Here is a 14,980-nt window from a genome sequence, read left to right on the forward strand (position 1 = left end):
TCAAGGAGCTCTCTGTACTTTGCTCCGTTCATCTTTCCCTCGATCCTGACTGGTCTCCCAGTCCCGGCCGCTGAATAATTTTCCCACAGCATAATGCTGCAATCACCATGCTTCACCGTAGGGATGGTGCCAGGTTTCCTCCAGAAGCGACGCTTGGCATTCAGGCCAAAGAGGTCAATCTTGGTTTCATCAGACCAGAGAATCTTTTTTCTCATGGTTTGAGAGTCCTTTAGGTGCCTTTTGGCAAACTTCAAGCGGGCTGTCATGTGCCTTTTACTGAGGAGTGGCTTCCGCCTGGCCACTACCATAAAGGCCTGATTGGTGGAGTGCTGCAGAGATGGTTGTCCTTCTGGAAGGTTCTCCCATCTCCACAGAGTGACCATCGGGTTCTTGGTCACTTCCCTGACCAAGGCCCTTCTCCCCCGATTGCTCAGTTTGTCCGGGCGGCCAGCTCTAGGAAGGTGGGTCCAAACTTTTTCCATTTAAGAATGATGGAGGCTACTGTGTTCTTGGGGACCTTCAATGCTGCAGAAAGATCCCCTTCCCCAGATCTGTCTCTGAGCTCTACGGACAATTCCATCGACCTCATGGCTTGGTTTTTGCTCTGACATGCATTGTCAACTGTGGGACCTTATATAGACAGGTGTGTGCCTTTCCAAATCATGTCCAATCAATTGAATTTACCACAGGTGGACTCCAATCAAGTTGTAGAAACATCTCAAAGATGATCAATGGACACATGATGCACCTGAGCTCAATTTCGAGTCTCATAGCAAAGGCTCTGAATGCTTATGTAAATAAGGTATTTACATTTTATTTTTTTATTTTTTTATAAATTATAATTCACGTTGTCATTATCGGATATTGTGTGTAGATTGATGAAGACAATTTTAATATAATCAATTTTAGAACAAGGCTGTAATGTAACAAAATGTGGGAAAAGTGAAGGGGTCTGAATACTTTCCGAATGCACTGTAAGACTACAACCAAGGCATTATGTGAACCTGCGGGGATAAGAGGCCACAATCCTGTCCTTCATACACCAACCTATCATTAACTTATACAGTACAGTGCATTCCACAAGTGCCAAGTGATCCACAGCAGCAATACATTCCAGGTTAACCTGCAAAGTAAAGTTATGGCTCAATTCAATCAAATCTGCAATGGTGTATTTAGCCTACACATTTGCATTTTGTAGACACATGAGCTTTTTTGTACAGTAGATGGGAAATTCCATGGTAACGGAATTTCGCTTTGACTCAGATTTTTCACTTTAAAATGTATGCCAACAAAAACCATTTATTTCTAAGTTTAACAAACCATACAACTATGAACAAAGGACTACTTTGAACAATATATAATGGAATTTCCCAAAAACACATTTACTGGAAGAACTGTGCAGATGCAAAGTTTGGTAACAGAAATAAGTTTTTTTTATGCGAGCATGTTTTCCAAAACTCAGAATTAAGATTCAAAGGTGTCTGCAGAAATAATGGGGTGTCTGCTATGACATGACACCAAAGAGTTGTAGTTATCATGTTTTAATGGTTATTGAACAACAGTAGGTAAAGTGGATTTAAATCATGAGTCCCTAACCTGTAATATTCAGAAATCTGAATATTCAAAACGCAGACCATGAAAAAAATCTGCCTTTTAAAACATTTCACCTTCGTTTTATATTGAAAGTCAGTGTTTTTTTTGCTTCAATCGAGTGATCAGGGGCGTGCAACTATAGTTTTCCATTATAGAAAATACATTAGTTCAACACATTCGGCAGAAAATAGTTTCATTTTCATCAGATGACAACAGAAGTGCAACGCTATTTGGCTAAAAGCAACAAGTAAATGAGATTACAATGAAAATCAGTTTTTTTTTGTTGCAAAAACGATGCATGGCCATAATATTTATAATGTTTATCATATAAAGAATGTACCCAGCTACATTTCCTAATGTTTTGTTTGAAGTTAATCTGGCATTTTACTGGAGAAAAGTAGGCTACACCGAGAAAAGAACCTGAGAAAGGTTGCTACACACCAGTTAGAGCGCTGTCTTCTGATAGAATGTCAGTCTGAATTCTCATCTGAGTGGAGAAGTGCAACTGAAACACAAAATTAATCTGATGCTGAGCAAAAATTACAATAAGAAGCATATTAGATCTGCGTATACAAAACGCAGCAAGATATTTATTATGCATTTTATATATTAATTTTTTTGTACTGTATTCTCTCAATGTGATTTGATAGGTGTGACACCAAAATCCAAGCTGGCTTCCCTTGACACTTTTTTTTGGTGCACCAGGACCAATCACAGTTGAGCTCACAGTTTAGCTCAACGCTGATTGGCTAATTTTTTCAACTTTATTTTATCAAGGGAGGCCAAATGCTCGCTGGATTCCCTTGCATTCAATGCTACAGACGGCAACAATGTCATACTCGTTTGGACCAGACAGCATCAGATAGATGGCCTACACGTAGAGAGACGTACTGTTTCGCTCGCTCTGACGCTTTCTCCGGTGAGATACATTCAGCCAGCCTCTTGCGAATTGAAGGAAAATTATGAAACATGGAGAGAAAAAAGATTATTTTCATTTTCTGTCTTTTATTCTTGGTCACATTTTTGGGAAGCATGGCTTCCCTTGGCATCGCCATTGGATATAATAACTATAAAGTGGGATCCGAATTTTTATATATTTTTTGTTATTTAAAAAAAAAAACGTTATTATTTAAAAATATATTTCAACAGTAACATGCAAAACACAAAAAACAGAACAGCCAGAGGGATTACACCAAGAAATAAGGAAGAGAGAAAATAAATAAATAATAATAATAATACAAATCCACATTATATCAAATCAAATACAGACATGTAGCAAATACATTTTTTAGACATTTTGTTTCACATACGTTTTAAAGATTCTAAATAGTTTACCAAATCAGATATATATATATATTTTTAATGGCCTTTTTCTTCATACATTTTGAGTTGTGTATGACATTTTTTCCTAATAAAATAAAGAGATTTATGACATACTGACATTCAATTGTGGAATCAGTGTAGTAAAATAATATGTCAAACTAAGATATTTCAATGGTTGTATGCATTTTGTTGCCAAGATATAGTTTCACATCAGTCCAGAACACCTCACTATGTAAACAATTACAAACTAAGTGTTCAATAGATTCAGTTTCTAGTTCACAAAAACTGCATTCACTGGTAACATCAGGTATGTATTTAGAAATCAAGCTATTACACAGGTAGAATCTATGGATAATCTTAAAGGAGATCTCCTTTACTTTATTGGTCACCATAAATGTGTGTGGCGTGAGCCAAGCAAGGTGCCAGTTTACATAAAACGATGAAGCACAACAAAATATAGCAGAAGGAATAGAATTTCTGTAGAAAATATCCCTTAACCTCTTGAGGATCGGGCCCTTTTTTTCAATTTTTGCCTAAAATGACATACCCAAATCTAACTACCTGTAGCTCAGGACCTGAACCAAGGATATGGATATTATTGATACCATTTGAAAGGAAACACCTTGAAGTTTGTGGAAATGTGAAATTAATGTAGGAGAATATAACACATTAGATCTAGTAAAAGGAAATACAAACAAAAAAACATGCGTTTTCTATTTATTTATTTTTCCATCATTTTTGCAAGAGAAAGGTCACAATATAATATTGCAGTTTAGGCGCAATTTAGATTTTGGCCTCTAGATGGCAGCAGTGTGTGTGCAAAATTTCAGATTGATCAAGTGAAGCATTGCAATACTGGACTATTTTGTATGAAGTCTGCCCAAATGTGCCGAATTGGTCAATTGATACATTTTCAAGTACATAACTATAGAGAACATACAAAAATGATATGGTAATACAAAATGTAAGTTTACCCACTCCCAGGAATGTCATACATGATGGATCATTAGCTTACACACTAACTTTCACACATCTAGATGGCCGGGCGGGGTGGATGTGGAGCCAGAGACAGCAAGGCTTCAAACTGTAGAACCCAGTTCCTACATTTGAATATAAAAATTGATTTTATCAAACAAAACCATGCTACATTTTATCTCTGGGACCCTCAGGATGACAAATCAGAGCAAGATTACTGAATGTAAGTACATTATTTACCTTCAGAGGTGAATGTATCAAACCAGTTGCTGTTAAACGTTTTTTTGTTGTTGTGCACTCTCCTCAAACAATAGCAGGGTATTTTTCACTCTAATAGCTACTGTAAATTGGACAGTGCAGTTAGATTAACAAGAATTGAAGCTTTCTGCCCATATATGACATGTCTATGTCCTGGAAAGTTTGCTGTTACTTACAACAGTCATGCTAATCACATTAGCGCACGTTAGCTCAACCGTCCAGTATACCGGACACTGATCCCGTAGAGGTTAATAAACAATCGATTAATTTCTTATCTAGTAGACATATGCCATTCACCTGGATAACGCTTACAATAGGAGATGTTCCAAAATATGCATTATTCTGAAGTAAAGATTTATCCCACTAGGTATAGCTTTTAAAACAGTGTCATATTCCTTGCTTGAAACCTCAAAGTTGTATTTTTCCATAAATTCGCTCGGCATAAATAGATTCCCACTAATACCAACTAATTAGCTGACAAGTACAATGTTTTTCGAGAAACAATTACGGTAAAATAACATCTTGTTTCTATGTAATATCGACCCATTATTCCATATAAAACATTTATGAGGTGAAAAGTTGTGTTTATACAGCAAAGCCCAGCACATTAAAGCCTGCTTGTGAAAAGCCGCCAATTTCACAGGAAGTTTACTCATAATGTAGGAACATTGCAGTAAAAAATTAAGCCCTCCGAGCTTCTGAAAAACAGTTGACTTTTGATATCTGATTAAAGAGAGTGAAGTCTAAGACATTTAGACCGCCATCACAAACCCTGTTGGTGATAACGGCTCTTTTTATCTTATGTGGCTTGTTTTTCCATATGAAGTTGTTCAATAGCCTATCTAAGGTACAGCAAGTGGATTTGGGAATGTCAATAGATGAAAAAAGATAGGATGCCCGAGATAGCCCCTCCGCTTTGGATAAAAACACCCTCACTTGAAGACTTAAATCCCTCCCTAACTATGAGGATAATTTATTTTTGATAGATTCATTTACAGGATTCAAATTAAGATCATTCACAGCCTTATGATTTTTGGTGATCTTTACACCGAGGTTGGTTACAGTATCTTTTTTCAGAGATGTTACCATCTGCTGGATTGACAGCTCCTTTCAGAACAAACATCTCACATTTGGAAAGATTTAATACCAAACCTGAGATTTGGGAGAACTGCTTCACAATAGCCAATGCCAATCTAGCTTGTGACATATCTTTTCAAAAAAGTGAGGTGCCAGTTGGGATATCTTGATCTCTCTGGCCTGGAATGTAATGCCTTCAAATTGACATTGTTAAACTAATGAGGATAATGTTTGCGATACTAACAAAAATTAAAAAGGTGAGATTGGACAACCTTGTCGTATTCCTTTGTAAATGTTAAACCTTGAATATGTTTTATTCAGCTATTGCCACCATTATACAGAGTTCTAATAGCATCAACAAAAAAATTACCAAACTTCAAATGCTTAAGACAATCAAAGATAAAATTGTGACTTATGGTATCAAATGCTTTCTGAAAATCCCAAAAAATAAGATAACATCCATTAGATCACAATACTCAACCAAATAATAATAATAATATGCCATTTAGCAGACGCTTTTATCCAAAGCGACTTACAGTCATGCGTGCATACATACGCCGTGCTCTACCAGCTGAGCTACAGAGGACCACATCTAACACCAGCCTCAGATTATTAGATATATGACACCCTTTCATAAACCCTGATTGACATTCATCAATCAGATCATTCAAGCACGACTTTAACCTTTTCGCAAAGTTTGAGGCTATAATTTTGTATTTGTTATTTAGGAGTGTGATTGGACGTCAATTATCAATAATTAAGAGATCCTTGTGTGGTTTAGGTATAAGAGTAATAACCCCATGCTTCAGAGAGGCAGGTAGTTCTCCCTTGTTTATAGCCTCCTTAAAGGTTTCAAGTAAAAATTGTGCTATTTCTTCAGAGAAGATTTTGTAAAATTCAGAGGTTAATCCATCACAACCTGGAGATTTGTTATTTTTTAATTGAGCAACCCCATATTGGATATCCATAATGGATCAATCTTAACAACAAGACCGATTTAATTCTTCACTAACCGTGTTAACATTCTCTATAGAATCAAGGAGATCCTTAGAGCCACTCAAACTGTTATCTAAGGAGTAAAGATTCTCACAAAACTTAGTGGTAAAGTCTGATAACAACTCTCTATCCTCAGAGGTTACCCCATTAATCTCACGTTTCCGAAGTGTGTTGAGTTCCCCTCTCCTCTTTTTCAAATTAAAAAAGTATCTACTGTTCTTTTCGCCTTTTTCAAGCCATTGTTTTCTGGATCTTATGAAGGCTCCTCTAGCCTTTTCCTCATAAAATGTATCTAGTTGATTCTGTAAATCATTCAATTTAGCTTTCTCATTAAAACAGGCTGTGCGGATTTTAAATTTCAGCAGTTCCCAATATTTCCCATATTCTTCATTAGAGGTAGCTAAATTCCAGTAAACAGAAATTAGATTCTTAATCAGATTTTTTAAATCATCATGCAATAACAATGAGTTATTCAATTTCCAATAACCACCAGAGTATTTCGTATCATCATTACTGCACATTTGTACAGTCAGCCATATGACTTTATGATCCGTCAGGACTGCAGGCAGTATTTTTACCTCTACAGTGTTGGCCTCAAGACTAGAAAGTCCGAAATTATTGACACCCTTGATAAAGATGAGCAAAAACGACTTGGGTGTATTTACGGACATCCAAGCTAGGTGGCGACAAAAAATGCAATTACAAGCGTCCAGACCGTGGTGTATCATGGGAAGGAGGAGTCTGATGACGCATGGCCACATTGGTAGGTAATGTGTGCTGCGTGTTCAGAAGAAGAGAAAACCGGGTAAAGCAAGCTCGAGCTGTTTTAGATTGAGAGCACAGCAATCGACCAAAAATGAGACCAGGTAAGTTTATTTGATAAATTGAGTAAATGGGGATACATAATTTAAATGCCCGTCAAAGTCTTACTATTATGAAGGCCAAATATGTGTGAAATTGTTTAATCTTCCGGCCGGGTGTGGTGCGAGCAGTAGCCATGATTTATCTCACACAACTTGGACGAAACGTAAATAGTGCATGTAGCTAACTATTCAGTTACAAGTACGACGTGTTTGTGTTCAATTTCACTAATGAGCATTAATATTAAAGTGTTTGGACTGTCTTTACTTATGCTGTGATTTAACGCAATTTTTCCGCAATGATGCAGCCCGCATGGCACGAAAACTAAACACGTGTTCCTCGCGAGCTCATACGCAAGGAGCTAGCTAGCAATCTAGGTAGCCATTGTTCGCACACCACACGTATTCTTGTTATTTTGCCTTAAAACGTGCCATTTGATTTATTTTTGATTGCCTAGCCAAATATAGGTCAAACGTTATTGGAACATGTACTCTCAACCTGCTAGGATTGGTAAGTAGGTAACTAACTAACTAGACCATTGCATTAGCTAGATTCATACACGGCAATGTCATGCTGTTTACTCATTATCTTTGGGTTACCCCTCGAGCTGAAATGCAATATTCTAGTTAGCAGGCGAACTAACACCGAGACATAAAAAAATATGGAATATCCTATTCCATTTCCAAGTTCTTTGTTGTACCCCTTAAATCCGCTATTAGGGTATCAAATCATCACAGGCGGTGAAATGAACATGTATTTAGCCACTAAACTACTTACAGCTATCATGGCTGTAAGACAAATAAGCATGCATTAGTAGTTGGGATCTATGATTCTAGAAGTCATCTACACTATAGCATGCACCATCAATCCGAAGCATCTCATTCATTTGTTTACACCAGGCCCTGGCAGCATGTCATGCGCCATACAGATTTGAATGTCAATCTCAATTTTCACAATCTTCCTTCATTCTTTTAGGATTCAGCCCTCGGGGTGGTGATCGGGGAGGCTTCCGAGGAAGAGGGAGCTTTGGAGACAGAGGTGGTGGACGGGGAGGTTTTGGCGATAGAGGTGGACGGGGAGGTTTTGGCGATAGAGGTGGACGAGGAGGTTTCAGAGGCAGAGGTGGTGGTAAGTCAAACATAGCTAGATTTTATTTTACAGGTTTTTAAGCTTATAGATGCATGCTTGTTCCGTCTTGTGTAAGTGTACCTGACTGACAAGCATTCTTATCACATTTTCGAAGTCAAGTCAACCTCGTGACTTAACACATTACGTTTCTTGCAACTGCCATTTTTAAAATTTGGGCAAGAACTGGACATTAAGTGTTATTTGCCTGTTACAGGAGGTGGATTTAGGTCTCCAAGTGGCGAGGGTGGCTTCAGAGGCCGTGGAGGTGGTCGTGGCACCCCCAGGGGTAGAGGTGGACGTGGGGGCTTCGGGGCGGGCAGGAAAGTCACAGTGGAGCCTCATAGACATGAAGGTGAGTGGAAACGTTGGGGAGCTGTGCAATACAAGCTGTCTCCAGCAGAGGCCTGTAGTTGCACTATTGTTTGTATTGGTCAGCAGCACCCACTCTATGCACAATTTTTTATTTTCTTAAACTTCCCAATGTATCGGAGTGTTGTAATTTCATAAGTCCTTTTTTCCACCCTCAGGAGTGTTCATCTGCCGTGGTAAGGAAGATGCCCTGGTGACAAAGAACATGGTGATTGGAGAGTCCGTGTATGGAGAAAAAAGGATGAACGTAGAGGAAGGGGAAACAAAGATTGAGTACAGAGCGTGGAATCCTTTCCGGTCAAAGCTGGCAGCAGCCATCTTGGGAGGAGTTGACCAGATCCACATCAAACCTGGCTCGAAGGTCATGTACCTGGGAGCCGCATCAGGGACGACAGTGTCCCACGTGTCAGACATCGTTGGACCTGTGAGTATATTTTTCCCACATAATCAGAACTATCATTGGTTTAGTTGGCCTACTCGATAATGGTCTTGTTTAGAACTATTAAAACGTTTATCACAATGAAGTGTGGACCTTCATTCCTTTGACCCCTGTACATGTAATGACAGACTTTTCCTCTCTGTTTTGCAGGAGGGTCTTGTGTATGCTGTAGAGTTCTCTCACAGGTCAGGACGTGATCTGCTCAATGTTGCCAAAAAGAGAACCAACATAATTCCCATCATTGAGGACGCCCGGCATCCACACAAATACCGCATGCTTGTTGGTAAGTCATCAAAATCATACACTGATGCAAAAAGGCTGGTGGTTTATGGATGTTTTACCAACTCTTGCTGAACCCTCTTTGTGCAGGCATGGTAGATGTCATCTTCGCTGATGTGGCCCAGCCTGATCAGACCAGAATTGTTGCACTCAACGCTCACAACTTCCTCAAGAACGGAGGGCATTTTGTCATCTCAATCAAGGTAAAACACTGACTGTGCAAGAAGCTGTGTTATTGAGTTAGTGGTGCTATCTTCGGGAATACTATTCTTAAGCAGTCAAACTAAGATATTAGACATTGAACTGCAAAGCTTTAGATTTTAGGAGCAACCTAGATTACTGTTACTGAGGGCCGTGTTTCAGGTGCAGTGGGATTAAAGTAAATTTGTCTCGTCTCCCTCCAGGCAAACTGCATTGATTCAACGGCAGCACCGGAGGCTGTATTTGCTGCGGAGGTGAAGAAGATGGGCTCAGAAAACATGAAGCCCCAGGAGCAGCTGACACTGGAGCCTTATGAGAGAGATCACGCCATCGTAGTAGGAGTCTACAGGTGAGGAAATGCTTGTGTTTATAAATATACACGGGTCACGTAAAAAAAGAACTGTGATGTCTGTGATGGACAACTATAGTTGCACGCCCCTGGTCACTATTGAAGAAAATAAAATAAAAACTCGCTTTTGAAATGGTTTAAATGCAGATTTTGGTTTAAATTCATCTCTATACATCTGAGTTTTGGCATCAAGTTCATTTCAAAGCTTTTACGGAATGTTTTCTTTTGAATTTATCAAATATTATTTCTTACAGACCTGCCCCCAAGAATAAGAAGTGAACTGGCCCTTAGCAGCTGTGGCATAGTGACTTTTTCTGTGGACCCACCTCTGCCACGAGGGGGGGGGAATTGCGCAGCACCGGGATTTAGCGAGGCACTGATTGGACCCCAACATGCTTACACCCATATCTGAACTGTCCATTTTAGTATGCCCGTCTCCAGAGGTCGGACGGTTGCTTGTCTGTCGCTTTAGAAGTACATAACTGTCTTTGTGTCTGGGGAGAGGGTGTTGGGGTGGAATTCACTTCCCTAATTAACTCTGTAGTGCCATGTAAAGTACTGTACAGAGGGAAAGCCTGATATATTGATTTAACTTTTAGTTTTGTTAAATATTCACATTAATTTGTAATCTGCTTTTAAAGAGCAACTATTTCAGTTTATCCTTGAGTCACAAAGTCAGATGTATAATTTTTCTTGCTTGATGTTAAAACAAGACTGGCTTACACCCATGTGTATGTTTGACTTAAATGTGATATTGTACCTTGACTTTTTTTTATTAAAACAGTGTGATTGTATATTTGATTTAGTCCTGCATTTTTAGACCTGGTCAGAGGAACAATGTTGTCGTGACATAAGATATGGTCACTCAGAACTATACTGAACAAAAATATAAATTCAAGTTCAGGGAGTGTGCAATTAGCATGTTGACTGCAGGAATGTGCACCAGAGCTGTTGCCAGGGTTATAAATGGTCGTTTCTCTACCATAAGCCGCCTCAGTGTTTTAGAGAATTTGGCAGTACATCCAACCAGCCTCAACCGCAGACTACGTGTACCCACGCTAGCGCAGGACCTCCACTTCCGGCTTCTTCACCTGCGGAAGTGTGGGGTGTTGAGTATTCCTGTCTGTAATAAAGCACATTTTGGGGGAAAAACTCATTCTGATTAGCTGGGCCTGGCTCTCTAGTGGGTGGGCCTATGCCCTCCCAGGGACACCCATGGCTGCGCCCCTACACAGTCGTGAAATCCATAGATTGACTGATTAATTTATATGAACTGTAACTCGGTAAAATTGTTTCATGTACCTTTATATTTTGTTCAGTATAGTTTGATATGGATTAACTTCATGTGAACGCGCTTTTGAGTAATGACGAAAATTAGGGGGGCGGGTACACATCGTGGCCAAATTGTGTTCACCGTTACCAAATGACCGTTTAACTGTTGGTGACTAGCTGCAAGTACTAAAACAGCAGCGATTATGTGAACTCGCGCGACTAAATACAAAGATTATTATTTTCATCCCTGGGGGTGACCGCGGCCATTTTAAGTGAGTGGACGAGCATACAGATTGGGCAGTGGTTATCGCTAATGAGGCGGGTAATTTGAACATGATTGATGGTTAGCTGATGCGATATTATGATTGACAAATTGGTGTTAACTAGTTAGGTGCCGGTAGTATGACAGTCCCTCAGAAAATGTTGACCCTTAGCAGGCCTAACGTTAGTTAACGGTAATTTACCCAACGCGTTAGCTAGCCAACATTAGATAACACTCATGCGATTTTCATGCACAGAATGCATGAATGTATGTACTCACTAACTGTAAGTCGCTCTGAATAAGAGCGTCTGCTAAATGACTAAACATGTAATGAATTGAGATTTCTAATTTACCAGTATTAAGATGATTATTTAAATAGCTAAACATATGTAACAGCATGTCCGTGAATCTAAATGTACTCATTTAGCGAGTTCGTTCGCTAAGGTGTTAACGGTCAAGGTTTGCCGTTGAGGCAACATGCACGATCTTGCTAACTAGCAACGTTGGCTAGCTACCTACCTTACTAGCTAACTCACCCTAAAACCTAATTTCGACCGTTTTAATGCCGAGGCAGTTTGCATAAAAATGTATTACCGCTATGTTAGATTATGAACAGGCTATCCATGTGATGTTTAATTCCGCACCAAGGACAGTAGCTTCTGACTGTCGTTGGTTTGTTTTGGCGGCCATTTTGTAGGGGGAATGCAACTCAATCAAGCGGGAACGAGCTTCGTGTCGGGGGCGCGCTTTTCGTGCAGACCCTAGTCGAAGCCATTGCTAGTGCTGTCTGTGGAGTGATCGAGATTAACGGCCAGAGAGGGGGGGTCCCTTGCGAATGCACATCGCTAGTTATAGCGGTGCAACGGAAATACCCCAATTTTATTTGAATCGTTTATTTTTTATTTAAACAGTCCTCGCATCCCCTCCACCCACCACAACACGTAGTTGGATAGTAGTACTAACTGTTACAGTGAAAGCTAGCTAGTTAGCCAGCTAGCTAGCTAGCCTCCCAGACTCAGTAGCTAAAATAAACCCAACGTTTGCCCGCTTGCTAAAGGTTTTTTGAGTGAAACAGAGGCCACGAAAGAATTAACAATCAATGGGGAGATAAGAAGACAAATAAGGTGTATTTTGGATGACAACCTAGCCATCGCCATGCTACCCCAAGCGGTACCACATCTGTTACCTGTGAACTGCTCAATTAGCTAGCTTGCACTGCGCCGGGCGGACCGCGCCGAACCTCCGAGTTGATCTTGCGCTCTTGCTGGACTGCGTTTTGGAGACTAACTTTCACTGAAGACCCAAGTTTTGACGGGAATTTATTGCAAAAACGACACTACCCTCTCGTTATTAGGATATCTCACCCATCAGAGGGGTGACAGTTTGGGGGTGGTGGTTGGGGGGGGGTGGGGGGATTGGTTTACCGGTTCTTATTCTGCCCGGTACCTGTGGTGGAGGCTAGGACGGAGGGAGAGAGGGAATACTGATAATGGCTGCCCCGGGAAGCTGGAAACGAACCGCCGCCTGAGGTAAGAGAGAAGCTTAGTTTATTCACTCACTGGGTTTTAACTCATTTGTTGTACAGATGCCATTTTTGTCATCAGTCGTTTTGTGTGTGAAGAAGACCATGATGATAAACTGACATCCATACAAAAAGCACCTTCCGTACACTCCCATGTCCTCCAACCTCAGCATCAAGATGCCATTTTCAATCACAATGGTGCTAGTTAATTGTACAGGACATTCACTTGGCTTGTAACATTATTTATCGATTTGTACACGTTGTGGACAATCTATCTAGTAGGTACATTTCCCCCGTAGTGATGCCTTGCAATGTAGATCAGCAGCGTTGGTTGTGATTCGCCATGATGGAAAACTGCGATAGACAGCTACAATGTATCCGAGGCTAGTTCAGACTACCCTTTTGCATCTTTTAGAAATCACATTCTCAGCTGCAATGTAGGAATGAAGTAGGATTATCAAAAGTCACCCTGGCCAGGCCAGTAGTCTCAATATGTTGTATGGGCAGTGTTGGCCTTGTAAGCTGTCCATGAGCATGCCTCATCATGGACTGATTACGATTTGATGTATGACTGGGATATCCTCCCTTTTCAATGCATAACATAGCCACTGTTCCTACTTGTGGTAAAATTGAGGAATGATGGATGCCATATTCTTAATCACTCCGGCCTAATTTTATCTGCAATGCAAATATTTTAAAGGGAATGCCCAAAATCCGCTGCAAACTGCATTTTAGAATTCACAGGAAGACATTGAAGAAGGGTATTGTAATCTCTGACGAAGGCTGTGCGTGGTGATTCAGGAAAGACCGCTACGTTAAAGAATGTCATAATATATATATATATTTTGAATTCGGTATGAAGGATGACATTACAACCCTTGGATCTTCATACGTTCACACGCGTGTGAATTGGGAGGGACATGCAGTTTCTGATTAAATTGCCACCTAAGACTGTGAAAAGCAGTCTGTTATTGTGTATTTGTTGGAGTATATTTTCTATTTTGAATAACCTTTGTCGCAAAGTCATACCCTGGATAAATCTCGGTGCCTACACCCTTCATTTCCATGTAGCATTATGAACAAGCCCCTTGCTGAAGTAGAAACGCCGGTTCAAAATGGATTCACTTTCCTCTGTCCTTACCATGTTGGCTTCATTCTCTTACTGTTACCACTGCACCAAAGTGAAACCGTTATTACATGTTAATGCATATGTCGTTATAATTTTATGCCATCAGAATTTGATGTATTTTGATCTTAATGAATGTATCCCTCATCCACATCCATCATATGTTTGTAAACCCTAACCAGAAAAATTATTCCCTCATTAGTTTTTAGGTGAAAGGTTGGGTGCAGTTTGACATTGTCTCTAAGCTACTACTGAGTCATGATTCTTTCTTGTGGTGTTGCATGTCCTCATACATCTGGAGCATTAAAATGGATGATTCTCAGTAAATGCTGTACTTCCAAGTTGCATGGATGATTACCATGGATTTGGTCAATGTCATTTATTGTGGTTTAACATTCTGAACCACATTAAGACCATTTGACTGCACGTGACAATGACCCATTAATTTTGTCAAAAGCTTTGCTGAATACACAGTTGTGATACATTCGCTTGCCAAGATATTGAAAGACCAACTTGAGCGTGCAGTACATCCCTCCATACCATAGCTTCATGTTGTAGGCCTATACACCCCCCTCTCTAGTTTTCTTTCCCTCTCAATTTGGGTGAGAGAAAAGCTCTGTTCAAGGTTTCTTTTGGTACCGGTAGCAGAGTGACACGCTGTTGTGAATGGACTGACTGACTAACTTCATTGTACCGAACCTTGATACGACTGTGAAGTGCAGCAAGTTGGTGTGGAGGGACCCCTGGCCAAGACTGGTCACCAAAAGACTGACTGTGTGAAGAGGTGTTGTTTTATGTGTCAGGCAAGCTGGGTGTTTGTGGGAGCGTGATTCCGGGCTGATGAGATGCTCGCCTGCAAGGATGACTTTCCGGTCATGTTGCAAATAAATATTAGAGCTCATGAGCACTTGGTCCAGTCAAAGGGCATGCCACTGTTTTACCGGTGAGCA

General features: G+C 40.1%; 1 protein-coding gene across 1 annotated transcript; it reads left to right on the forward strand.

Moving 5' to 3' along the window:
- Nucleotides 1-6,948: 6,948 nt before the first annotated feature.
- Nucleotides 6,949-10,642, forward strand: LOC311140338 (rRNA 2'-O-methyltransferase fibrillarin-like). The gene is made up of 8 exons (XM_084175358.1): nucleotides 6,949-7,088; nucleotides 8,059-8,211; nucleotides 8,426-8,563; nucleotides 8,739-9,004; nucleotides 9,170-9,302; nucleotides 9,389-9,501; nucleotides 9,703-9,848; nucleotides 10,103-10,642. The coding sequence occupies exons 1-8, from the start codon at nucleotides 7,079-7,081 to the stop codon at nucleotides 10,125-10,127; spliced, it is 984 nt and encodes a 327-aa protein (XP_084031484.1). The 5' UTR covers nucleotides 6,949-7,078; the 3' UTR covers nucleotides 10,128-10,642.
- The last annotated feature ends 4,338 nt before the right edge of the window (nucleotides 10,643-14,980 follow it).

This window comes from Coregonus lavaretus (genome assembly GCF_964263955.1).
Source record: "Coregonus lavaretus genome assembly, chromosome: 13".
Taxonomy (NCBI): Eukaryota; Metazoa; Chordata; class Actinopteri; order Salmoniformes; family Salmonidae; genus Coregonus; species Coregonus lavaretus.

Excerpts from the sequence above, each read along its gene's own strand:
- LOC311140338 (XM_084175358.1), top strand. Across the intron at positions 8,564-8,738 it reads GGAGCCTCATAGACATGAAG|GAGTGTTCATCTGCCGTGGT; the intron begins GTGAGTGGAAAC and ends TTCCACCCTCAG. Across the intron at positions 9,005-9,169 it reads TGTCAGACATCGTTGGACCT|GAGGGTCTTGTGTATGCTGT; the intron begins GTGAGTATATTT and ends TCTGTTTTGCAG.